The following is a 27,914-nucleotide window of genomic DNA, read 5'->3' as shown; positions in this document are numbered from 1 at the left end:
CATAGGTACATATACAGAAGCCGGCATATCAGGATGTACAGAGGTTCCATAGGTACACGTACAGAGGCCGGCATATCAGGTTGTGCAGAGGCTCCATAGGTACATGTAGAGAGGCAGGCATATCAGGATGCACAGAGGCTCCATAGGTACATTTACAACGAGGCCGGCACTGCATATAATAAAACTGATGGCACATATGTTAAACTTAAGCCATTTCCTTTACATGGCCAAATGGCAATTTTTCTACATACGTGTTGATAGTGCTATACAGAACTTTAAGGTCTGAATGACGACAAGAAAATTCATATTTACCTGGTGTAGTTTTACCGGATTTATCTGCAAGCATTTAAAAGAACAGCCAATAAAAGTGAGATGTATCTCCATAGCATGAATTGGATTCATAATCTACATCTGATCCAACACTATTTGCCTTTAAATACAAAACAAACAAGTCAACATAGGTTCAAATCTGTACTTATCATCAGTGGCACAATATTCGGTGTCGTGTCCAAAAGCACACTTAATTGAATGATAAAACATGGATCTACATCTGAAGTTTGTCAGAGAAAAGCATTCCACCCTCATGCAATCAGACACACATAATTCCTCATGAAACTCGTTTATAATATATCCTAATACTCTTATTAAAATTTAAAGTTTTGGCAGCTTTTTGAAAAGTGACACAGATTAGAATATTCCTGATGTTTTTTGCTCTTTTTTGCCTACCTTTGCATGTTTCTGCCACCATGTCAGGGAAGATCTCTTGTAGTTGGTCGAACTCCGTCACATGGATGTTGAATGGAGGATTTGGTTTAGAGGCTACTTTCTCCAGCTCAGAGATCCGACTCTTCCCTACCCCGACAGCGAACACTATGACCTTGGCATCCTTCAGGTTGGCGGCCTCGACCTCTGTCAGATCCGGCTCTCGAGACTTACCGTCTGTCAGCACCACAGCGATTTTCTTCGCTTTGCCATCTTCACGTTTCAGCGAGAACACCTCCGTTCTTGCCATCTCCAAGGCCTTGTGAGTGGCCGTTCCTGTACGCCGTTGATCCACTTCATAGATGGCATTCTTTATCGGGTTGTACGAGTCGTAGTCGTTAAGGTTGAATTCCAGACGGCTGTATAGGTCAAAGGCTATCAAGGCGATGCGGGTTGAGGACGGGAAGATTTCAAAACTGCTGATGAAACTATCCACAAATTCCTTCATTTTCTGAAAATCTTCACTCGAAATGCTGCTTGAGGCATCTAGTATGAAGGCGATATCTAGTTTCACTGGGTCGCAATCTAGAAAGACAAAGAGGCAATGGTCATACACACACATATACCATAAAACATACCATCCAGAAACATCGGGCAGTGCAATATCATTCCAGTGCTCATGTGTATTACAACAACAACCCTGTTATAACTATGTCAGTGGAAGGCTATTCAGAGGAAAGTGTATTTTATAATAGAACAAAGAAATTGTATCATGACACTTATGAAATGAATCATTTTGATATCTTACCTGGCATACGCGGCGGAGCTGTAACACAGAAATTAGTGAAAAGAGAATTATTGTAAGCTTTATTTGGCAACAATTCATTTGATTGATTAAGACACAACACAATGGTATAACGTTCTACGTAGGTTAAAGTCATTGTAATCAGTAAATATGAAATAGTGACTTCGTTATTCTTATTGATGATATAATAGAGCATTGTCAAAATACCTCAACAGATGTTAGCATTCCAGTGCACACTATTTTCTGCCCACAGTGTGATAGTTAAAGATGTCGGTTTTATTACCAGACAATGGATACTGATATCTCCACTTAGCTCCATTTAGGTGTACATATATGTCTCGTTCTTACATATACAAGTCTTCTTTTTCAGACTTTCTCTGATCGTGTCCAGCCCGCCAAAGGAGTCGATCCGGTAAGAGAAGATTGAAGTGGGCCTAGATGCTACAACCTGAAGCTCCTGGTCACTCAGCCATTTCCCCACACCAATAGAGAAAACCGTAACATCGTGATTCTTGAGCTTCTTGGCCTCTTGTCTGGTTTCCTCTTCGTGTGTGGACTGGCCGTCGGTCAGGACAATGGCGATGTTTGGTGCTGTGGGGCGGTCTCCTACTGACGGCTGAAACACCATGGTTCTAGCCGCATGAAGGGCCTTGTGGGTGTTGGTGCCAGTATTCGTGGCCAATATCTCGTCAACTTGAGCGATAGCTTTTTCCCCATCTGTGGCCTGGTCAAGGTACAAGTCAACGCTGACGAACTGGTTGAAAGAAATAATGGCAATTCGTATCCGGTCTTGGCTGACTTCGAATGATTTGATCATGTTCTTGATAAAATCTTTCATTGTTTCATAGTCATCAGGTTTAATAGAGCTTGACGCATCCAATATGAATGCAACATCCGCTAAATTGCCGCAATCTGAAACGTAAAAAGCAACTGAAATATTAGTACTTTGAAGAACTTCACATTAAAACAAGTATTATGTTATTAACGCATATGAACAGGTATGCCCTATATACCTGCCATACAGCAATGAGAGAGGAGGGCGCTCAGGCTACCCTGAAGTGGACTAGACTTTTACTTCCAAAGACTCTCCAATACAAGATGTGTGAATCATAGTCTTTACAGGAGTTATTGCCTTTATAGGAGATATTGTCATTACAAGAGATATTGCTATTGCAGGAGATATTGCCATTACAGGTGATATTGCCATTACAGGAGATATATTGTTTACCATTCTCGTCAGGGACCTCTTCTCTTCGCATAACTGAAATAATCAGAAGGCATGCTTAAATATCACGATTTATTGGTCGAACCGTGAGATTTATTTATTTATTTATTTATTTATTTACGGGTACCTAACAGCACTCGACAATTAAAGTCGAATACAGTTGATTTATGGAGAGATGAATATGAGCTTGAGTACCTGCTAACTTACGAGTTAAAGACAAAAAGAAAAGCATTATGACAATTCGACATCATCTGGCATTTAAGTATCAACGAATCTACAAAACAATCTGAAGTAGGAAATGGAATTCTACGTCTATTCTTATATATCATACATTATTAGGAATCTGCTTGAAATCTAACTTTTGCATGGGGGAAAACAGAATTTATTCAATATAAAAAAAGAATGTTACATACGATTCATTATTTCTCTGATCTTAGCATCGATGTCGAAAGTCCTATCTGCCTGGCAAGCCAGCGCCATAACCGCCAATAGGTACATCAAACACCGCATCGTCTCGCTGAAAGTTGGGGAATAGGACTGTAATCCTCTGATAACATATGAGACCTTCATCGCATAAACATATTGCAAACTTCTATGTAAATGACAATGAAATAAGTACAAATAGAAGCTAGCCAAACATTATCACTGGTAATAGCAAATTCGGCTTGGTATGGGAAATCGTTTGGTTCACAGACAAACAAGAAAAGGTGTAACGTACCTATTTCGTTGTCTGCGTAGCGCCGCTGCCTTCTCCTTGCCGTTGGCTCCTCCACTGGGTACCAGCGTCTGACAACCAAACCCTAATCAGACACGCTTTTTGCACAATTATGGTCAACTGCAGAACCGATCTCTAACGTATAAAATGTTATGGCATTTCAAGCCTCAATGATTTTCAGGTGAAATCAAGCAAAACGCAGTTGACCTTTATTACCTCATTATTTGTGACCAGTTGTCCAGACGACAAGTAACTACTGAATACAAGTCCAAGCTAAGGCTATTGTGCATCAAGTATTTGCTTCTCTCAACCGGTTCTCTTGTGGCCCATTCTTTCCCCCGTGTCCCTGGACCGTAATGAAGCGACCACGCCCATCATCTATGACAGCATTCGTTACCTATGACCTGTGTATGGTTTAAAGAATGCAGGTTCAAAACAACTATACGTTACATTTGGAGATAAAAAAATTCAGATGAAAAATGGCTAAATAAGTCGTTAAAAACAAGCATACGTACATACATTTAGAGTACTGCGCATACGAAACACCAATCAAATAAACAAGCATGCGATAATGTAAATAATATAGCAACAAGCAGCGTTCCAGCTAATTAGAACACTTGTGAAATTTGTTTTGTAGGTGTGAGAGGGCTACTAAACCATGATGGTGATTAGAGAAGTTAGTGAACCATACACTACTTCAGGAGAGATCTACCCGCGCCCTTATACACTCAAGTCTCGGGTTCAAAACTCTGTCAACTTAATGCTCACAAATACAGTTAAAGAACCTTAATGCTCAGACAGTTGACATAGGGGTCTATCATTTTACTGATAGGTTTAAATCAGGCTTCAATATCGGGAAATGCATAGCAGCTGACATTTCCATCCCTGTTTGCCAGGTTACAACCCTGTACCTTTGGTGTTGGCTTATACAGTTATACGATTCTTTACATCCAGAGTGTACATATACAGGCCTATCATGTTAATGATTTTCAGGGCTAAACAAAATATTTCTGTCACATGACTGCAATTATAGGAAAAGATTCAGCTTGATTTGATCTCTATTTCCGACAAAAGCGTATTACACAGGGGAAAATGTGAATCGGATCCATGGCCAGGAGAACAAACTGCGATGGATAACATGCTTGCTCAAGTTCAAGTTCAAATATTTAAGGCCAAATATGATAAGCAGTGCATGTCCTCAGTTTTCAGATATAAAAGCAGTGTTTGCACTCTACACTCAGCAGTACTTTCAGTAGTTCTATCAGTTTATTCAATTTCAGTTAAATGAGTTCAGTGGTTCTAGAGAACAAAAGTTTTCAGATAAATCCAATATGACCGCCAAAAGCACTTGGCATAGATAAATTTGTTTTAGCTCGTTTCGTTAAAGCATTATGTGGCTTCAATACCCTGAAGCATTTATATAGCTGCGTAGTTTGGCATTTTGACACTGTTAATCTTGCTAGTTAATGTCACCAATATGAGGTATGTTGGGAGTTTACTAGACCCCGAAAGGCCTGATAAATCAATGTAACTTCGATATTTGTAACCCTTACATCAAGCTGTATCTGAAACAGTCTTGTCACGTTCAAATATCTTAATTTTAAACCCATTTTATTATATTCCATTGCTATGTAATTGCATAATTAGCATGCTGACGAAATTCATTTTCAATATGCTTTTTGCTTCATGTCTTAAATTTCAACAGATTCTGATGTTTATAGCTATAAAACATACAACAACATGGTCGCCAAGCCATGCGTTCCAAATGAATCTGATGTAGCCAATGTGGCTTAGAATCTGCTTTGGCCAATTCTGTTCTGATTTTGTAATTTTGTAACATATACCCCCCCCCCCCCCCCCTGTTATATACTAAAGTTTCAGATTCCCAGCCATAGCGGTATAGGTTTTGCAGACAGAGGATAATACTAAACGTAACGAATTCAATAGTGGTCCTGTCCGTAAATATTACCTCATACTCATCATGGTTAATGCTACTTGTCAGAACTCTAAAGTCTGTATCGAGGCCAGTTTCACAAAGATGTCCTACATGTACGATAATCGCACATATAGCACCATGATACGGGAAAAATGACGTACGCAATATCGTACGACAAATGTACGACAAGAAAAAATGTGTCGTTCTCCGCTTTGCGAAAATGGGCCCTGGCGTTGTTTACATAGGGAACACAGCAGATTTCACATGAATTGAAAATCTGTATCTTCATATTCAGTTTGATCTGAAAAATAAAATATAATCATAAAACACTTTTCCATGTACCATGTTTCCATCCATCCAATACAATGCTACCGTCTACCCAGTCTTCTGCCACCCTGTCACTACACACCCAATCCCTACGACTGCCTATCCAATACGCCCAGGCTATCACCACCCATCCAATCCCCCGTCATCGCCCAGCTAATGTCCTCCACGGCTCACTCGATTTCATGTCACCGTCCAGCGTATCCTGTTCCACAGCCCACTCAACCCTTTCCCTCGCTCACCCATTCTGTCGCCGCCCATCTTTTCCCGTGCCACCGCCTTTCAGCAGAGCTTGGCCTGATTGAATATTCCATTTTAAGATTGGAGGCATCAAGGCTTATCCAGTACAGAGATAATATCTCGCAACGGTTCAATGACTTTCTATACATGATGACCGACAATGACTCCAACAGAGGTCGAATTTACTAAAGCCGAGACGGACGTGGAAAATGTTTTCACCCAAGTGGAAACTCATGTGATACCAAATGCCTCGTTCTGGTCCAAAAATGGCGGAAAATAGAAGATGAAATCATTTTGACAACAGATGAAATTTTGGGGACAATTTATAGGGCGGTCGTATGGAATTTCATGTGACTTGTCTCATCCACGTCTTTCTTCGTCATGCTGAAGTTCTTACGTGCTGTAGTTCATCATCATTCTGTCCACGGAAACGAGAACGAAGTTTCTTGCATCACTTGAGTTTCCCCCCGGGTGAAAAAATTTTCACCAGGTTTCCACCTTTTTACCCACATGAAAAGGTTTTCACCTGGGTGAGAACCGCTCCCACCCAGGTAAAAACCTTTTCACCAGTTTTCACCCAAGTGGAAACCTAAGAAAAGTTACAAAAGTTAACAAAAAAGGAAAACGTCGTATATGGGCCACCGTACCCGTCTCCACAGATATCACAATCTGAGCATTTTACCAAAAGTGATAACGATACTGCACTAACTGACAGGAACATATAGGTATTCACCATTCACCAGGATTAGGGTATGTATAGATCCAAAATTGTCTATAAAATAAAAGTCAGATATGTCTGGCAAAAGACAGCCGGTACATTTTACATCATCCTGTCATCAGTTAAGATAAGAAAACTCACAATGAAACAATTTGATCTTTATGACAGTTCATGCATCATAGATGAAAACTTTCAATGGAATAATCGATGCATGGATTCCCTGTGCAAACCAAACCTCTGTTGTTGAGTCTCGTCTGGCCTAGTCCATTAGTCGTGCTCCATTTGTTTCTGAAGTTAGTGAACCTTGAAAGATCATTCAAGTGATAGCTATTTAGATATCGACTATGCATGTGAGCGTAACTGCTGTAAACATGATTTGTGTTCCCCGGACTTTGCTCGCAGAGGCTCTGAATAAAGGATACTTATTTTTTTGGAATAAGTATTGTTGTGCCATAACAAAAAATTCAGGTGTCAACTGCATGTGGATTCATAACAACTCCAAACGTCTTACACAAGAACTTGATACTCATATGCATATACCGTACAAAGACGTATCCACATGGGATTTCTCTACTCTCTATACTACGATTCCTCACAAAGATCTTATTGAAATAATATCGTCGTTAATTGTCTCGGTATTTACTAAAACAGGTCACCGTTACATTAACGTCAGAAGCAATAAGGCTTTCTTTAGTTCTACTATTTATAAAGGTTATCACTCATGGGATGTTACATATTTGCTGAATTACTTGAATTTCTCATTAATAACATCTGTGTGAAATTCGGAGATACCATTTACCAACAGTGCATAGGTATTCCAATGGGTACCAGTTGTGCGCCTCTTTTGGCAGACCTATGCCTGTTTTCATATGAATACGACTATATGCAGAAATTACTTAAAAGTAATATCTTCAAAGCTCGATCCTTTTCATTTACCAAGCACTATATTGATGATCCACTGGCGTTAAATAACCCCCATATTGCTGAAGCGATGAAGGAAATCTATCCGCCTTCATTGGATTTAAAGGAGACAACAGATAGTCCTGATGGTACATCTTATTTGGATCTATATCTGTACAAAGACGAACAAGGTCTCCTTTCACGCCTCCTTTACGACAAAAGAAATAATTTCAATTATGATATTGTAAATTATCCTTATTTGGATAGCTATATACCAAAGGGTCCTGCATATGGCGTATACATATCTCGCCTTGTATCATTTGTCAGATCTTGCCTTAATTGCGATGACTTTAATCTGCGTCATAAGTTCCTAATTCAAAAACTAGTTTGTGAAGGATACTCCATCAAACGCCTTCATTCTAAGTTTCTGAAATTTTACAGTGAGTATTACACTCTCGTTGGCAGGTATGGACAGAGCGTTCAGAATCTCTGGCGATCTGCATTGTGATCAACCACATAGACGGCGCTGTTATCCCTATGTACATATCTATCACGTACATGGTATTTAACAACATAGATGGCGCTGGTTGCCCAGTGTAACCGTCTATCTTATATGTCATGTGTAACATCATAGATGGCGCTTCTTTTAGAATGAGATCTTTACATATTAACGGGAAAGACGTAATCGTCCGTTACTTTTGAATCACAATCTCATTGGTTAGGGTCTGTAACGCTCGTCATTTTCTAACTGTATCTAATACCGCTTAACCTGGGGCTAGCGGCCGTAAAGGTAGCCATGCTCATTACATCAGCATAATGCCTTTATGAACAGTTGCAATCAAAGTGTGACTGAGATACTTGTTTAATTGTTATTTGACCTGGAACTCATTCGCCGACTACGAATTTGAACTTTGATATGGAATTCATGCCTGGAATGTCCACTGTCTGCCCGGCATCACTGAAAACTAATGACCGCTTCTCTTTTGTGTGTTATCGGCTTTATTTCCTATTTGTATAATTTCTTACATACCTTTGTTTTTGGGAGCTAGTGTTAAACGTTGTTTTGGAAATGGATCTTGCGATTATCGACTTGGAAGCCTTTTACCGACTACGAATGGTAGGCCTATATGAATGTCGGACATGACGCTTATATTGGCCCCACGACGCTGATTAAGGTGCAATATAAAAGAGTTTAAGATCTTGTAAGAATGAATGATTATGGCTTAATGTCACATCGGCAATTTTGCAGCTATATCGTGGCAACAAAACATCTTTAAGAAAATTAACCATAACCATTAAATTCTTTCAGCTCAAAAAAGGCAATCCAATAACCCTTCTGTGACTGCCCTGTAATCTCTTCATATGGTCATAGCACACATTTAGGGTGCACGTTTTGCCTGAGGATAACCTAGCGTTGTCCTGTTCGAAGTTCTTCGCACAAGTGCGTATAAGTGGAATATTCTTACGGTTTAAACCACCAGTCAGCGAGGGGGTTAGCACACCAGCGTGGTGCAATGACCCACGAGCCTCCCACCAATTCCAGCCCATGCTGGCCTTCTCTCAGGCCGTACATGAGAAGGTCTGTCAGAAACCTGTGTATTTTCCCCGAGACTCTGCCAGGTTTCCACCCGCCATAATACTGGCGTGAAATTATAAGTAGATATAAGAGAAATATTCTTGAATACTGCGTAAAACACCAATCAAATAAATACATAAATCCCACCAATGCAGACGCTTTGAGATCAAGTCCAGCACATGTTGGCTTCCTCTATGACCGTACATGGGAAGGTCTTCCAGCAATTTGCTTATGGTTGTGGGTTCCCCCGGACTCTTCTCGGTTTCCTCCCACCAAAATTCTGGCCGCCGTCGAATAAGTGAAATATTCTTGTGTACGGCGTAAAACACCAGTCAAAGAAACAAAATAAATAACATGATATCTATACCCATATATGTGCGTCACGTATGTCACGTGCTACCACACCACCACAGTGATGCTTGCACACGCATGTGCACACTAAGGATTCCTTCTTTGTCGAATGACTGAAAAATTGTTAAGTCCGACGTTAAACCCCACTCACTATGACAAATGTGCCTCCGTGGCACAGTTGGTTAGCGCGCTAGCAGAGCGTAATGACCCAGGAGCATCTCACCAATGTGGTCGCCGTGAGTTCAAGTCCAGCTCATGCTGGCTTCCTCTATGTGGGAAGGTTTGTCAGCAACCTGCGGATGGTCCTGGGCTCCCCCGGGCGCTGCCCGGTTTCCACCCGCTATAATGCTGGCCGCTGTCGTAAAAGTGAAATATAATTGAGTAGGGCGTAAAACACCAATCAAATAAATAAATAAATAAATGTGTAATAAAAAATGTCACACGCCACTTTGTGAAAGTGGCCCCTGGCGATTATGACAGTATTCAAACAAGCAATCTCATTCGTCAATTACCGGCCCCGATGACTCAGTTGGTAGAACTTCCGCTTCGGGGGCGGTAGATCCAAGGTCAGTCCTTTCACGTGATTCAGACCTACATTACGACAGTCTTCATGTAGTAGGCCTATTTTTTAGCCCGATATATTTACAGTATAATTGAGACGTAAACCATAGGGTCAAAAACCCGAGCAGCGACGGCACTGTGATAGTAGGTAAATGGTCACACGCAACTGGTAAAAAAACAATTTGCACCCTGACCTCAGCAGAATTGAGTAAAAAAAAACGCACCGATGTCATTGCAATTTATTCGACGTCATAGGTCTAGCTATACTCGGAATGTTATCACATTTAACATACAATAAAATTAAAACAATGCACAAGGACCTAGCCTCGGGGATGCTAAGTGCACCAGCAGCATGACCTTCAGAACAGCTTGGACTAACAGCCACGATGGAACAACATACAGAAAAAAACAAAGAAAACAAAAAAAAAGGTGGGGGAACAAAAACAAAAAAAAAAACAAATAACCTCAGAACAAAATCATCAGGATGACCTCAAATGATAAACGTCTACAGCCAAGTTCTGAAATTGTCTAGCACATGATCCTTACTTAAAATGATTGTAAAATGATTGCACGGGGCACGTTTTTTATTTATTTATTTGTTTATTTATTTATTTATTTATTTGATTGGTGTTTGATATCTCCAGAATATTTCACTTATACGACGGCGGTCAGCATTTTGGTGGGTGGAAACCCGGCAGAGCCCGGGGGAAACCCACGACCATCCGCAGGTTGCTGCTAGACCTTCCCACGTACGGTCGGAGAGGAAGCCAGCATGCACGTTTTTTAAGACAACGCATAATATATGATGCCTATTTCAGGTGGTATATTTTATTTCATGCGCAGGTCAAATTAAATGTAACACGTTAATTGGCCTCGATATTGACAGGTCATGTCCTGTTCATCGCAAAGGTACGTACTTATTCACTGTAATAATCAGAAAAAGACTATATATTTGGCTGTATCTGGGAATTATATTGTATCTGCGAAATTTTTTTCGCGGTTTTCTTTTAATTTCAATTTAAGCTTAGCTGTTTTGAAGGTTGGTGCCAAAACTAACGCGTACACAGAGTCTTTAGACCACAATAAGCGTATGTAGTCCTAGCAGAGATCCATGTTGCTTGGGCAATGACGTCATCCTGAGCAGCTTGAGTGACTGTGCTGTAGTTGATCACATAATCTTCACGTGGTTGGTAGGCGTGGCCTCTGTATGAGCATGCATGCAAAACAGTCATATCAATGTAGCGTACACCTGTCCGTTCTACAGATTCTCTCCACAAGAAAGTGCAGAATTAATGTCTAACAGGTATGTCTACGTTGGTACGTTGAGAAGAAGGCCCTATTCACAGAATCTGATAAACTTATTAACATTTTCCTCTAGCAGTAAAACTAATAAAAAGTAATTTAAGTCCTATTTATAACAATATTTCATGAACCTTGTAACATATTGTGACAAGCTTTACCTGGACAAAGCAATATGATCAGGCCACTTAAAACTTCTAGCAAATTCTCTTTACTCGAAATGCATTATAGCAGAATCTCTAATAGATATACTCCATGCTCTTGAGTAACGTGTACTGAGTTCTCCATAAAAGTGTATTGCTATAGCTGTCTTACCGTCACAGATTCTCTGCAGTAGGTAGGGAGCTGTTGTCATCAGTGTGTCCATGTATGGCGCATAGACCACGTGACTGGCTTTTGGCTCGCTGGCCAGCCTGTTGCTGATATCGGCTGAGATATTACCCACGTTGATCACAAACCGGAGAATATCCTGTCGGTATGACGCTGTGACGAACCGGGATAGGTCACGCCAGATGCTGTGGTTCAAACCGAAGCGAAACAGCACAACGATTTTAATGACGTCATCTCTCCACTTGATGGATCTGTTAGGCAGGAAGTGTCCGGTTGTCTTCTCCGTAGAAACAGGAGTGCGCATGAGCAGAAGAGCCTGAAAGATCTCACTCTGATTCAGATTTTGTTCTAATGTCGTGATAGGGCTTAAACCTCCGTGATGTAGAGCCGTCAGCGCCACTCTAGTGGCGTTTTCGGCGATCTCCAGATACCGAACTATGGTCTCCATGTAAGAACGGAGAATCCCCAGGTCCTCGTCTGTTTGCGGAACATCATAGAAGAACATGATGTCTGCCAGACCATGACATTCTAAAGAAGTAATGTACAATGTTTTACAAGAAGTTGCTAATTTCCGGTGATTAACAACACACAGTATTTCTTATAAAAACAACACTGAGAGTGCATGTATTCTGTAATCATAAATTCTCACTTCATCTTTAATATTCTGACTTACCCGCAATAAGTTTCCTGTTTGTAAATCCGGACCTACAGATACTGGCTTTTGATTCATTTATCGAAGATGCTGATCTTTGATGAAAACAGAATTTCCATCCTTAAGGCAGTCTCTTTGTCATAACTCGAAGCGAATTTTGCATATTTCTGTCCGTGAGACATATGAGTAAATAACTGTTCATTCTTGAAAGCAAATTATGAAGTTTGATTGTTGACATGATTCATACTGGACGGGTATGTCATGTGTACGGGTTTGGTTTGAGTTGTACCGACATTATATTATATTCTCATTCTGGGGTTGGAGGGTATACGAGCATGGTGTACAGTTTTACTTTCAGAAGTATAAACTGCCATAATAGGCTATGAATATTCATATAAACCTGTGTTAGTTATCAAGTTTAGAAATTATTGCCACAACTCCAGTGTTCCACCTACCTTCCTCAGGAAGTTTCGTGCCATACTCTACAACAAGAATCAAAATGCTGTCATTACTTTTTAGTTCATATGCATTTTTGTGCGTTAAATGGTTCGAATTACCGAAGTCGACGGTCAAGTAGTAGCAAACGAACATATTTTGGAAGGATTAAATACTTAATGATAATAAGACATAGCATAAGGACAAGTCAGGAAACGTTTGATTTTGCCTAGTGGGATTGCACCTCGGCACATGGTTTTGAAGCCTACCATACACAGCTCAGAAGGTTTATCCATTGATTTTGGATTTCGCTGCAATGGCTGGAAGGTTAGAGTGCTCATTACGCATGCGCTAGACATGGGCTCAAGGCTGAGGCAGATCATGATACCCGGTTCAAAAGTATATGTTATTCTGGAGCCAGTTATTCCTAAATTCATGTTTTGATATAGTTAAACGGTTCATATGTGACTTTAACGCTGAATTTTTACCCTAGAAGTAAAAACAAGTAACAAGTTTAATAATAATTAACATCTGTTTAGAAACATATAGAAATTAGTTTAAAGCAAAAAGTGGAATACTATACCGAAATGTTCATCAATGGTCTTGTCCGTCACTGAAATATATAAGTAGATCTTTGACATCAAAGGTGTCAGTTTCATTCTTAAAGAAAACAAAAAGAATATGCAACGAGCAAATAAACGCAAACTAGCAATCTAAACAAAGAGAAACGTTTAATCCAAAATTGCTTTGGTTCTTTGTGTCGTTCTAGATGTCTCTTTAAATGATTTGGGTATCAATAGGCGGAAAATTAACGTGAAACAAGAAATGAACAAGGTATATTGCTAACAGATTGACCATGATTATGAATACTTACATATTCCAATTTCTGGAGAAAAAAAAACAACAACAAAAGAGAGTTTTAAGACATATAGAGGTCACTGATTCACTTCGCCTCCATGCAGTTTGTCAAAGTTGTGAACAGATTTGAGTCAAAGATCCTCGTCACATTTTAAATCATATACTCATTGCTTGAAAATTTTTACGTAATACAATATTATGTGAAACCATTACTATTATCCAGAAATGAGAAAGGTTTCTCCACATTATCATAACAATAATAACTCAATAGCAGAAACAACTAGTGTTACAAATGTGTTTCGTCCAGGCACTCACAAACCTGACAAATGTTGTACAAGTCAAAAACCTTACATACGCCATAAGGCACCAATGAAAGAAATATCACTACAAATAATTGTGCGTAAAAAGTGTACGGAACAACTTTACTGACAATTTGGAAGTTCTAACAGTTTTAATGTACTTTGCAACGATGTTAAGATTATAAATTATAAATTTGCTATTTTCCAGGAGTGTATCAAATTGTACGTACCTTTACAAGTAGTGTTCACCATGTCAGAGTACACCATATAGAGCTGTGAAAACTGCAGCAGATTGAAGTTGTATCTTGTGGCAGGCTGGCTGGCTATCCGTGACATCAGAGTCTGTTTCTGATTGCTCACACTGATCGTGAAGATCGTAACTCCATCTTCTTTCAGCAGGTTCGCTTCCTCCAAAACTCTCTGTGGATAACGGGATTTACCACCTGTTATAATGATTAACACCTGGGGAACGGGGACTTGGGAGGAGTCCAGGCGACGGTGTCTGAACACGAAATTTCTGCAGAACCGCATGGATTTGTCAAGAACTCTACCAGCCCCTGTCTGGTCGACGGCGAAGATAGCTTTCTTTATTGGAGAATAGGACGAGTACGTTGCCATATTGAATATAATCCGACTGTCGTTGTTGAAGGCGACCAGAGCTGCTCTGGTGGTTTGTGGTGATATATCAAAGCTGCTTACTAGGTTGTCCACGAACTCCCTCTGCAGACGAAAATCCTCTGCTGACATAGTAGACGAGGCGTCCATGATGAAGGCAATGTCAAACAGAGGGGCACATTCTGAAATGTACAGCGTACAACAATACAAAAACATTGAAAATAATATCAGGAATGGTTACTGTACTTTTATCCAGTAAAGTGTATTAAGATGCGCCCTTCTTAAAGTTAAAGAAAGGTGATGTTTCCACGGAAAGATATCTTTCAAGCAGATCGTGGTGAAAATGGCAACTTATTCAGGCAAACTGAAGGCAAATGGTTTCGTACTATACGATAACGTTTGGGGGAAATTATTCCAGTTCCTAGAGGACATACCTGAGTACATTTAAAGTTTGTGATACACTTAGTTCTGGGTTATTCATAAAATTCACCTACCTATCACCTTTGGCTTGAAGTCAACTGGAAACAGAAAGAGAAAGCATAATTAATTCTTCACAAAATGCTTCTGCACTTTGTACTTTGTTCACAGTGTCATTAAAATGTGAACAAATATTTCTGTAACTCTGATATCATTATGTAATTTTGTTGAGTCGAGTCATTTTAAGGTAAACAATTTTCTGCTAGTTTGATATCATTGTGATTCTCTGCTGACGCTGACGTTACATTGTCGACGTAACCCGCGGCCTGATGGTTGGAGCGCCCCCTCGAATTCGGAAGCCCTTGGATCAATCCCGGGTCGTGAAGTACCTAAGGTTTTAAACATATGGCTGAAAAATTGTGTAGTACATGACGTAAAAAGCAAATCATTCATAAGCATACAATGTTGAGGCGGTCATTTGATTGATTCTGTTTGTCTGATATCATATTACTTCGTTGACACTTTCATTTGCTCTTATGGTATGAGTACGTTACTTCGTTAACGCTACCATTTGCGCGTCTGATATTTAATTTTAATTTAATTCTTTATTTGTTTAACGAGGTTTCCCTACAGCGTGATAACTACAAGGAGGTCTTCATAACAATAAAATCAACATATATACCCAAATTAATACAGAGAACAAGTGATATCAGTGCGTTACTTCGCTGAAGCTGTCATTTGGTCGTCTGATATCAGTATTTAATTATTTGACATATGCTACTTTGTTGACGCTGTCATTTGCTCGTCTGATATCAGTATATTACTCTGTTGATGCTGTCATTTGCTCGTCTGATATCAGTATGTTACTTGTCGACGTTGTCATTTGAAAGTCTGATATCAGTATGTTACTCTGCTGACGCCGTCATTTGCTCGTCTGATATCAGTAAGTTACTTTGTTGACGCTGTCATTTGGCCTTCTGATATAAGGATGTTACTTTATTGACGATGTCATTTGACCGTCTGATTTCAGCATGTTACTTTGTGGGCAGATTCAGGATGAGATTTTTTACAACCCGTCCACCACCTGTGGGATATGGGGAAACAGACTCTTACACAAAGCACATGGAAAAGATGAGTGAGTGAGTGCTTGGGGTTTAACGTTGTACATCCTCCTTGATTTCTACCACTCTTTTATCGAGTGCTGCTTCACTGAGACGCCTTACAAAAGGCAAGTAAGACGCCCCGCCCCGCCCGAGCCATTATACTGATACGGGTCATTGAGTGAGTGAGTGAGTGCTTGGGGTTTAACGTCGTACTCAACAATTTTTCAGTCATATGACGACGAAGGAATCATTAGGGTGCATGTACGTGTAATGTGGCTCCTTGATTTCCACCGCTCTTTTATTTAGTGCTGCTTCACTGAGGCGACTTACCGAAGGCAAGTAAGCCGCCCCGCCCGAGCCATTATACTGATACGAGTCAACCAGTCGTTGCACTATCCCCTTCATGCTGAACGCCAAGCGAGGAAGTTACAACTTCCTCTTTTAAAGTCTTAGGTGTGACTCGATCAAGGATTGATCCTGGATCTACTGTTCCCGAAGCCGACGCTCTACCAACTGTGCTATCCGGGCCGGTCACGGGTCATCGATATTGGATCTACCGCTCTATCAACTGTGCTACTGGGCCTGTCATGGTAAAGATGATGCACACAATTTTTAACACAGGGACAAACAATGGTTACACAGAGGTCAGCTCACCATGGACCAGTTGTGAATATAATATAATACCATATAATACAATCTAGTAAGTTACATTAGAGAATCGGCTGTCGAAGGCGTAATTGAAATGAGATGGTTTGATTGGCTGAACGGTCTTACTCGTGCACTGGTCGGTCACAATTGCAGACAGTGTTTCCCCAAGTTCGCTGACCGTCGGAATCCTCTTGGAATAGTAAGAGGCAGGTTTGCTGGCCAGAAACTGGACCTCGGCGTCCTTGACCCAACGGCCGACACCCAGAGAGAACACGGTAACCCCGCTCTCTTTGAGGAGATTAGCCTCTGTCAGGGTGCGGAAAGGGAGGAAAGAGGGGCCTGACGTGATCAGGATGACAACGTTAATCGCCCCCTCCCTGTCACCTGATTCTGGAAGGAAGATTGTCTCCCTGAGTGCCGCCAGGGCCAAATGAGTGTTCCTACCACCAGGGAGAGGCAGGAGGTCATCCACAGCCTGGAGACACCTGGTCGTCGTAACGCCATCCGTCAGATTAAGAGCGATGTCTACTTGAGCGCCGTAAGAAACAAGGGAAAATTGGTGTCCGATGTCTTCCACGGCCGACTCTGAGATAAACCGCTTTAGGCTGCTCTTATAGATGTCCAGGTGGCTATCTGCCAGGCTGGAAAGGTCTAGCACGAGGACTACATCTAGTTGACGGAATACACCTGGCAAGTGAAGGAAACATTACAAACCTGAATTTTCGAAAACTGTTGACATAATATTAATAAATGAAAAATAGTCAGTACAAACATGCAAAACAAACATGAACTGTGTGCTAATATACAAATAATGGGTTCTGTGGGATGGGATATATCAGGATATCTTGATATCCCATCCCACAGCTTGCACAACATGTTTACTTTCATTGTTATACCACAAAGCGTGATTCCTAGTTTCCATTGGTCAGTATACGGTCACGTGATATTCATTATTTATATTGATAAACATGATTCGATAATGAACACAAAGAAAACAAAGTCATGCTCACAAAATAATATCCCACGGTCACGGGACAACGATCTGATATCTTAGTTTCATCTGCTGCAGTTATCTCCCTCTGTGTCCTCTCTGACAGCTACTAGTTAGTATTGTAAACAGCCGGAAGATGGCTATAGTTCCGCTATCGATGCACAGATTGAACGATTTATAGAGCTGAGCAAATACCGGTACAGTTTTTTTTGTTACTGTGTTGTTTTTTTTCTCTTTTTTCTGGAGCTGACATTTGTTGATATCCTATCCAACAGCATGTATTATGTGTAAATTATACTTAAACTGTTTACTTTACAAACAACAGCGGACTTAACACAGCAAACAAGAAGAGATAACTGCACCAAAGGCACGAGATCGTTGGATATACGAGCGTGATCGTTGACTATTGCCTCGTGAAGGTACAGGGGATATTACAGTGCAGCGTTACGTTGTATTGCTGGATCTGGTCATTGCTGCACATCAGGGTCGGAATATCTTGTTATCGTTTACTGATCAGTGAAATCCAAGAACTACTCTATGAGACAAAACAGCACAACCTGCCTATTAAGAATACACTTATCACAGTTGGGCCTACGCTTCATATTCATCTTGTCTATGCAAATTACTCTACATGGGGTATTACAACAATTATCTTCTATGACTGAAATGTACCACTTAACTGCAAATTCAAGCACATCACCATGTATCGGTGGAATATCTGTGTGTTGTTGGTAGTACAAAGTAGATCTTAAATTCGCTAATGTGGCGTCAAGCAACAATGAAAAAAAATAAACAAATAAATAAACGCCAGAGCTTAAAAAGGAAAGCCAAGTGAGGGAGATCCCTAGTATGCCTAAAAGTAACCCCACAAAATTTATAAATTTTTATATATTTATTTGATTGGTGTCATGATTTTGTGACTTACATTTATACAGTAGCCACCGACCTTCACCAGGAACTGGAGGGTTCAGAGTAACAACTGACCTTCACCAGGAAACTGGAGGGCCCGAAGTAACAACCGACCTTCACCAGGAAACCGGAGGGTCTGGAGTAACCACTAATCTTCACCAGGAAACTGGAGGATCCTGAGTAACCACAAACCTTCACCTAGAAACTGGATGGTCAGGAATAACCACTGACCTTCACCAGTAAACTGGAGGGTCCGGAGTAACCACCGACCTTTACCATGGAACTGGAGGGTCCGAAGTAATCAGTGACCTTCACCAGGAAGCTGGACGGTCTGGAGTAACCACAGACCTTCGCCAGTTTCCTGACAAACATCCCAATTTAAGACCGAGGCCAAACGCAGGGAGCGGCGATCTCTAAGATGTAATATACGCCTTGTTGAGGCCAAGCAAAGCTTTAATCATCTGAGCCTACCATACCCTGGAAACGCTTGGAGGTGAGCATTAGCGCAAACTTGCAACCCTCCCTCCCCCCCCCCCCCCCCCCCGCAAAAAAATTACAAAAACAAAATGAATACAAAATCGAATCATTGTGTGTCTGGCCGTGCAACATTGTAACAGATGGGTCTGTTTCATGCGGTCGCTGTGAGATTGAATACAAAATGCTTTAGCATGGAAGCCCACTCAGAGGAAAGAATTTAACTTTGCTAGAACGACATGAATCGAATTCGGTATACAAGTATTGAAAAAGTTAACTTCACAGAAAACTTGCCCTTTAGCTTGTAACAGTAGAATGTTTATTTCCTTCGCCGGCTCCAGGATGCGTTCTCTATCTCTTTGTACAGTTTCATCTGTTGTTTTAGACGTAAAGCAAGCCGATAAGCACGCCTTGCAGTAACTGTAGGGGTTGTATGTTTCTGAACAGTTGTATCAAGGTGCGCTAGAACCGTTTCTGAGTGCGCAGGTTGTGGCTGGGATATGTTTTGAGCGTAGGACCGTTCAAGGGAGACAACTTTGAGATTCGTGGAAATTACCACAGAATTATGACTGGAATATTCCAGTTTACACCTGGATAACAGTGATTTTAAATTTCGAAGTTGCTTACCAATGACTTCGTACCATTGCGTTCTGAGGATCTACTAGGAGAAATTCTTGACTTCATATCACCATAGATGTTAGAATAATCTTGGTTTGAGGGGTTGGCATGCTTTGATGATTGTCGAGTATCACAGGTTATACGCGGTATACAAGAAATTTTATTACAAAAGAAAAGGTTTCATGGTAATTCATATTTTGTTTGTATGTATATAATTTGTAAAGGCATAATCTTACTGTATATGTGTTAATTCGAGAAGAAATGTCCAGATTATGGCCAGAGAATAGAATCATATCCACACCACCTTGGCATAACTCAGCTGTATGAGGTTTCGTTTCACTATATAGTCTGCATTGATCACATAGTTCCAAAGTTGTGCATGTATTTAAACTACAAAATACTTACCTAAGGCAGCATGGCAGGTCATTAACGAAAACATAAGCAGGTGGACAATAATGCTGTTGAAAAACATCTTTAACGTTCAGTTTCAGAAATTAGCCTCTGTCGGAGAAATATACGTTGTTTACCGATAGTAGATACGTTCCATACTTTTTCCTGTCTGGATCTACCCGTCGGACCTGGACAATAACCATTATTATTCGCCCCACTGCCTAATGGCAGATCTGTTTCGGTACACAGCTGTCATCAGCTGGATAAAAGCTTACCCACTAATCGAACACACCGCCTTTAATATGTTATGTAATAAATGAAAGTGACCAGTAATCGAATGTGCCGTTGATCGATGGATCTCTGACCACGCGCCGTGAGAGCTGTAAACATTGAAGAGTTAACATATGATACAAATTTTTTTAGCAATTACACAGCACGCATGTATATGTATATGCATATACACACCGGCTGACATACTGTCGATGTTCTCTATGCACAAAATGACTGGAATATTGCCAATGTTGTATAATAGTATGCAAGAAATGGCTGACATATTCCCGATGTTATATATGCAAGAAACGGCTGGATTACTGTCGATGTTGTATGTGGAAGAAACAGCTGATATACTGCCGATGTATTTACAAAAAATGACTGACACACTGCCGATGATGTATATGCACGAAATGGCTGGAATACTGTCGATGTTGTATATGCAAGAAATGACTGACATACTGCCGATGTATTTACAATAAATGACTGACACACTGCCGATGACTGTCGATGTTGTCTATGCACGAAATGGCTGGAATACTGTCGATGTATTTACAATAAATGACTGACACACTGCCGATGTTGTATATGCACGAAATGGCTGGAATACTGTCGATGTTGTATATGCAAGAAATGACTGACATACTGCCGATGTATTTACAATAAATGACTGACACACTGCCGATGTTGTATATGCACGAAATGGCTGGAATACTGTCGATGTTGTATATGCAATAAATGACTGACATACTGCCGATGTATTTACAATAAATGACTGACACACTGCCGATGACTGTCGATGTTGTCTATGCACGAAATGGCTGGAATACTGTCGATGTATTTACAATAAATGACTGACACACTGCCGATGATGTATATGCACGAAATGGCTGGAATACTGTCGATGTTGTATATGCAAGAAATGACTGACATACTGCCGATGTATTTACAATAAATGACTGACACACTGCCGATGACTGTCGATGTTGTCTATGCACGAAATGGCTGGAATACTGTCGATGTATTTACAATAAATGACTGACACACTGCCGATGTTGTATATGCACGAAATGGCTGGAATACTGTCGATGTTGTATATGCAAGAAATGACTGACATACTGCCGATGTATTTACAATAAATGACTGACACACTGCCGATGTTGTATATGCACGAAATGGCTGGAATACTGTCGATGTTGTATATGCAATAAATGACTGACATACTGCCGATGTATTTACAATAAATGACTGACACACTGCCGATCTTGTATATGCACGAAATGGCTGGAATACTGTCGATGCTGTATGTGCACACAGTGGCTGGAATACCGCCGATGTTGTCTATGCACGAAATGGCTGGAATACTGTCGATCTTGTATATGCACGAAATAGCTGGAATACTTCCAATGCTGTATACTAGTATGCAAGAAATGACTAACATGAGGCCGATGTTGTATATGCAAGAAATCCCGGACATACTGCCAATGCTGTATATGCAAAAATGCCTGACACACTGCCGATGTTGTATATGCAAGAAATGACTGACATACCACCGATGTATTTGCAATAAATGGCTGACACACTGCAGATGTTGTCTATGCACGAAATGGCTGGAATACTGTCGATGTTGTAGTGCACACAGTGGCTGGCATACTGTCGATGTTGTATATGCAAGAAATGACTGACATACTGTCGATGTATGTGCAATAAATGACTGACACACTGCCGATGTTGTATTTGCACGAAATGGCTGGAATACTGTCGATTTAGTATATGCAAGAAATGACTGACATACTGCCGATGTATTTGCAATAAATAACTGACATACTGCCGATGTTGTACATCGGCTGACATACTGTGGATGTTGTATAGGCAGGAAATGACTGGAATATCGCCGATGTTGTATATGCACGAAATGGCTGGAATACTGCTGATCTTGTATATGCACGAAATGGCTGGCATACTGCCAATGCTGTATATGCAAAAATGCCTGACACACTGCCCATGTTGTCTATGCTCGAACTGGCTGGAATATTGCCGATGTTGCATATGCACAAAATGACTGGAATATTGCCAGTGTTGTATATGCGCGAAATGGCTGGAATTTTGCCAATGTTGTATATGCACAAAATGGCTGGAATACTTCCGATGTTGTACATGCACAAAATGGCTGGAATACTGCCGATGTTGTATATGCAGGAAAAGGCAGGAATAGTGCCGATGTTGCTTAAAGGCGTAACCCGTACAACTGATTAAAGAAAATGGCTGTTGAACTGAAACGGAATAAATAGGGAAAAAAACACATACTCAAGACATAATACACTAGACCCCTCATGAATACGATTTGAGGTAAACTGGGTGATTTATATTTGATATTTATATTTGGGGTTCATTAACTTTCTTAGATCTGGCGTTTTAATATGAAAATTTTCAGTCTGAAGCGTATGCTTGTTTGTGTGTGGATACTGTAACGCCAGAGTTATTTCTGTGTTATGCTTGAGAAAACATGTGTTAACACCAGCGTTAGAAGCTGAAGTGTCTGACTTGTGGTCAGCCGGCACGTTTCCAGTCGGTGATGTTGGCCATTGGTATGGCAAGACGTGACGATATGCAGTCTGAAATATGGCCGCGAAAATTGCTCGGAGCTCGTTCACAGCCCCTTCACAGTCCTCCACATTGCCGGAGAGTGACCACAAAAGCTTGTTGAGGAGCTAAGTCGGCTGACCCATGGACAGTTTTGGGTCTCTTATGTTTTCCTCCCCGAGTTAACTCAGTGTTTAATTTTTATTTACAGAACCGACCGCTGAAGTTGTCTCTCCCGTCGTTTATCCCTGGCGGCGCTGACTGTAATCCACATCACGAACGTGCTAGTATTCCGTTCTGCGCTCCGTGTCCGCCCTTAACTACGAAACCTGTCCAGCCTTCTGTTCATTTCCCTTTTTTGTCTCTTACCTTGAAGAAGCAGAGGGCTGTGTGTGGTGGACACTTACATCAGTCAGGTGTTTGTTAATGTTGTTTAACTTCTGTACAGTTTGTCTCACCATGCACATGACGATGCTTGTGGCAAGTCAAGGGTGGGTGATATTTGAGTAGTGTGGAATATATGGGAGCAGAGATGTGGTGGTGACCGGTGCATGGCTCGTCAAAAATGGATGTGGACAACAGTAAGTATATATATATATATATATAAAAGTAAGATTTTTCTGATGTGGAAACATGACAGAACGAAAAAAAAAGCAAATAAGCCTTCTCAACCTTCTACATCTTTGTATTCCGAGTGCAGTTTCGAAAGTCTTGTTTGTATCAATGAATGAAGTATAACATTTCCACAGGTTTTATATATGGGCATGTTTCCAGAGAGTCAAGTACGGACGTACCAAAACTATACACAGAAAGAGCTCAAAAAGGATGATAATACTAATCTTTATAAATTAGTGTAAAATCAAACAATATAATAGAGTTCATTGTGTACATTGAACATAGCATAGCATTAAATAATGTACAACAATGCTTGGTTAATTAATACACAAGTGTGGTCAAATGGTCGAGACCTATGGCCGATGGCTTCCATTCCAACCGGGTTAATACTTATTAATAAACAAAGTTTCTTTAACATCTAACAAAGCCTGGTTTCCATCCAGAACTGTGTAATAATGGAAAGACTTTGAAAGGCGGTGTTAAACAGAGAGAACGCTCTCTAATATGTCGACTAACAGGTAGAAAGCAGTGATTTTCATTGAAAATCTGTTGTCTGTGTAGGGTTAGCCGGGATCTTAAATCTGTTTTCTCACCATATGTATTGTTTGCCACACCCCTGGCATATAAGTGCGCACACAACATATTCGGATTCACAGAACATGTTCATTTTACCAGTGAATAAGGAATCAATTGTGGTAAATTTAACATTCGGACCTTCTATTATATGGATGAACGCCCCACACCTGTGTATGTTACATTTACTTACGCGTGCATTACATTGGTTTTCTGAAAAACGGACCCTCGTCAACATTTTCTTCAGCTTTGGGATCTGTCGCTTACTGTTAATAATTGTAGATTCGGAAATGATATCTTTCATTTTAGCACTATTGTCTCTATAGGTAACGTATTCAGTATTATAGTTAATATGTTATTATTGTTGAGATTGTAAGTAGATATAAAAGGGATAATATTTTGATTGGCAGTTTTTGGTGAGATTTGTCATAACACGCTTATGGGGTGAGATACAGCTTTTTCTTATCCCAACATCTATTAATCCCTCTGGATATCCCCTAGAGAGTAAGACAGACTTAAATTTAGTAAGTCGCTCATTCCGACTGGTTAGGTTGATGACAATAGTACACACCCGTCTAGCCAGTGAATATGGGATATTTTCCCATGTGTGTCTAGCGTGATTGGAGCTAAAATGAAGATAGAGCCGAGTATCGGTTGGTTGCCGAAATATATCTTTAGTTAAAATGCGTCCAGATTTAACAGCCGGATGCAGTGCATTAAGGATATCAAACAGTGATTTGATTGTACCATTTTTTGACGGCCAAAAAAACAAAACAATCATCTAAATAACGCTGCCACTTTTTTTCAATGATTTTATCATACTCAGTTCCGTATTTCGAAGAAATAGTTTCATACAATTTAATATCAAGAAACCCCATCACCAATGCTGCGTATACTGGGGCCATTTTGGTTCCCATGGCACTACCTAAAATTTGCATTTCATCATGCAAGCAAAATGAATTATTGCTTGAAATACATTTTATACAGTCAATGACAAATTCACCTTTAAAACGTTAATGGAGAGAGCTAGAGAAGTCAGTAAGCCAATATAGCATGGCTTCTCGTCCTAGGTCGTGTGGAATACTACTACATGGACTGTTTATGTCAACTTCCTGAGGTAAATGATTCAGGAAATCTAAATCATCCCTAAGCTAAGTTTAATGTGATCTAGAAATGGTCTAAGTAATACATCAGTAAGATGGCTTAATATTTGGGTTGATGAAGGCAGACCAGCAATATGATGGGTCTGAATTTTACATCACTGAGATGGGGTAGAGTAACATATTCCGATTTTTGACTTTCAATAGCATTTCTGATTTGCTCTGATTTATGAATTTGGCAAGCCATAAAAATTGCTGACTTTGGAGTCGAACTTGGTTAAATAATCCCTTCTTTTTCGTGAGGAAGTGTTCGTGTTTACGAACTAACTTACGAAGGTCTGTTAAAAATGCGGTTATCAGGAGTCTCCTAACCAAAGAGCATTTCTAGAGTTTTATCTTTATAGTAACTCCTGTCCATTACACACCCGGCTTAACCCTTGTCTGCCTCTTTTATGATGACATCTGGGTTGCAATAAAGACTTTTATTTGCAAGTTTTTGAGAGCAGGAAACATTAGTTTTGACCCTTGACGATGATGCTAGAGGTAGATTGTCAATAAATAGTTCTAATTGATCATCCCTAGTTCTAGGTTTGAAAGCGGATGGATTAAAAACTAATGAATCGTCTCTTTGGGGACTTGCGTTATTGCTATCAGAGTTAGACATTACCTCATAAATTCTAAGTTTTCTGCTAAACTCCCTGATGTCTTTACTAAGGTCATCAGGATTAGACAGAGGAGTTGGTGTAAAATCAAGGCCTAATTTTAAAATGTTAATTTGTTGTTGACTTAAAATAACAGCTGTCAAGTTAATTACCTTGGGTATTGGGTATTTTGATATTGATATTTGTGTGTGTATATATCTGTGTGTATATATCTGTGTGTATATATCTGTGTGTATATATCTGTGTATATATATCTGTGTGTATATATTTGTGTGGGTATATATCTGTGTGTATATATCTGTGTGTATATATCTGTGTGTATATATATATGGCATGATGAACAATAACTAACCAAACGTCACCATGAATGTACTTTTCAAGCAACTAAAATACATCTTTGGTCAATTTTCATTTGACTGGCAGAAGCGTTTCCAGCGTTTCCTGACTATTTATGCTTGATAAACACTTAATTGTACTCGGTCATGACTGCCTTTGTTCACAATGACCACATTTCACAGGAACCATAAATGTTTCCCTTCGGCAAGAGCATGTGCATGAGGTTTACTGCATATTAGATATCTTGGCAAAAACAATGTTTAGGATGTACCTAGAATACTAGCTACTTTGTTCCCCCACTGCTAATTCAGTGTACACAGAGTATCATTGATAATTTAGTGTACACAGAGTATCATTGATAATTCAGTGTACACAGAGTATCATTGATCATTCAGTGTACACAGAGTATCATTGATCATTCAGTGTACACAGAGTATCATTGATCATTCAGTGTACACAGAGTATCATTGATCATTCAGTGTACACAGAGTATCATTGATCATTCAGTGTACACAGAGTATCATTGATCATTCAGTGTACACAGAGTATCATTGATCATTCAGTGTACAAAGAGTATCATTGATAATTCAGTGTACACAGAGTATCATTGATCATTCAGTGTACAAAGAGTATCATTGATCATTCAGTGTACACAGAGTATCATTAATCATTCAGTGTACACAGAGTATCATTGATCATTCAGTGTACACAGAGTATTATTATACTTAACTGATATTAAACCAGCGCAATCGTCGTACATTCAATTTAAATATCTCCATGTGGTTAATTCCGGGTAACCTATTAACAGAGAAATATTGTCAGATTTTTGGATCAGAGCTCGTGCTGAGGACGGTGTATTAGGAGTTAAGAGCCCGGATGGAAATGGTGACATAGTGACTGTTTTTCTCGATGATAAAGGTCATTTTTTGCCAGCTGTTCCTCTTCCGCTCTTATTAAGGTCTGGATCACCCGAATGCCTGATAATACAGAAGGAAACGTCCGCTTCATTTAACACTACTACATTTATTTCTCGGCCACTGCTAACGGTGTTGAAAACACATTTACTAAGTGTTAGGTGTCACTGTAACATGTCTCACCACATTTACTAAGTTGTTAGGTGTCACAGTCACATGTTTCACCACATTTACTAAGATGTAAGGTGCCCCCCGCCACATGTCTGACCACATTCACTAAGTTGTTGGGTGTCACCGTCATATGTCTCACCACATTTACTAAGTTGTTGGGTGTCACAGTCACGTCACACCACATTTACTAAGTTGTTGGATGACACCGTCATACGTCTCACCACATTTACTAAGTTGTTGGGTGTCATAGGCACATGCCTCACCACATTTACTAAATTGTTGGATGACACCGTCATATGTCTCACCACATTTACTAAGTTGTTGGGTGTCACAGTCACGTCACACCACATTTACTAAGTTGTTGGATGACACCGTCATACGTCTCACCACATTTACTAAGTTGTTGGGTGTCATAGGCACATGCCTCACCACATTTACTAAATTGTTGGATGACACCGTCATATGTCTCACCACATTTACTAAGTTGTTGGGTGTCACAGTCACATGTCTGACCACATTTACTAAGTTGTTGGGTGTGACATGTCTGACCACACTTACTAAGTTGTTGGATGACACCGTCATAGGTCTCACCACATTTA

The 27,914-nt window shown here is 40.1% G+C and overlaps 1 protein-coding gene across 1 annotated transcript in view; it reads right to left on the bottom strand.

Annotated features, from left to right (window-relative positions):
- The window catches only part of LOC135467586 (collagen alpha-3(VI) chain-like), a 39,004-nt gene extending 20,023 nt beyond the window's left edge, over positions 1–18,981 (bottom strand). The window contains exons 1-11 of the mRNA XM_064745359.1: positions 18,834–18,981; positions 16,836–17,396; positions 15,036–15,059; positions 14,157–14,723; positions 12,790–12,816; positions 11,668–12,210; positions 3,451–3,532; positions 3,146–3,249; positions 1,856–2,419; positions 1,511–1,528; positions 727–1,287 (exon numbers count right to left, since the gene is read on the bottom strand). Of these exons, the coding sequence (XP_064601429.1) occupies positions 727–1,287; positions 1,511–1,528; positions 1,856–2,419; positions 3,146–3,249; positions 3,451–3,532; positions 11,668–12,210; positions 12,790–12,816; positions 14,157–14,723; positions 15,036–15,059; positions 16,836–17,396; positions 18,834–18,981 (3,199 nt within the window). The remainder of the gene's footprint in view (positions 1–726; positions 1,288–1,510; positions 1,529–1,855; positions 2,420–3,145; positions 3,250–3,450; positions 3,533–11,667; positions 12,211–12,789; positions 12,817–14,156; positions 14,724–15,035; positions 15,060–16,835; positions 17,397–18,833) is intronic.
- Between the last annotated feature and the right edge of the window lie 8,933 nt (positions 18,982–27,914).

Source organism: Liolophura sinensis, chromosome 6, assembly GCF_032854445.1.
Source record: "Liolophura sinensis isolate JHLJ2023 chromosome 6, CUHK_Ljap_v2, whole genome shotgun sequence".
NCBI classification, from domain to species: Eukaryota; Metazoa; Mollusca; class Polyplacophora; order Chitonida; family Chitonidae; genus Liolophura; species Liolophura sinensis.
The sequence above is the reverse complement of the archived record's forward strand: the minus strand, read 5'-3'. Positions and strand labels throughout refer to the sequence as shown.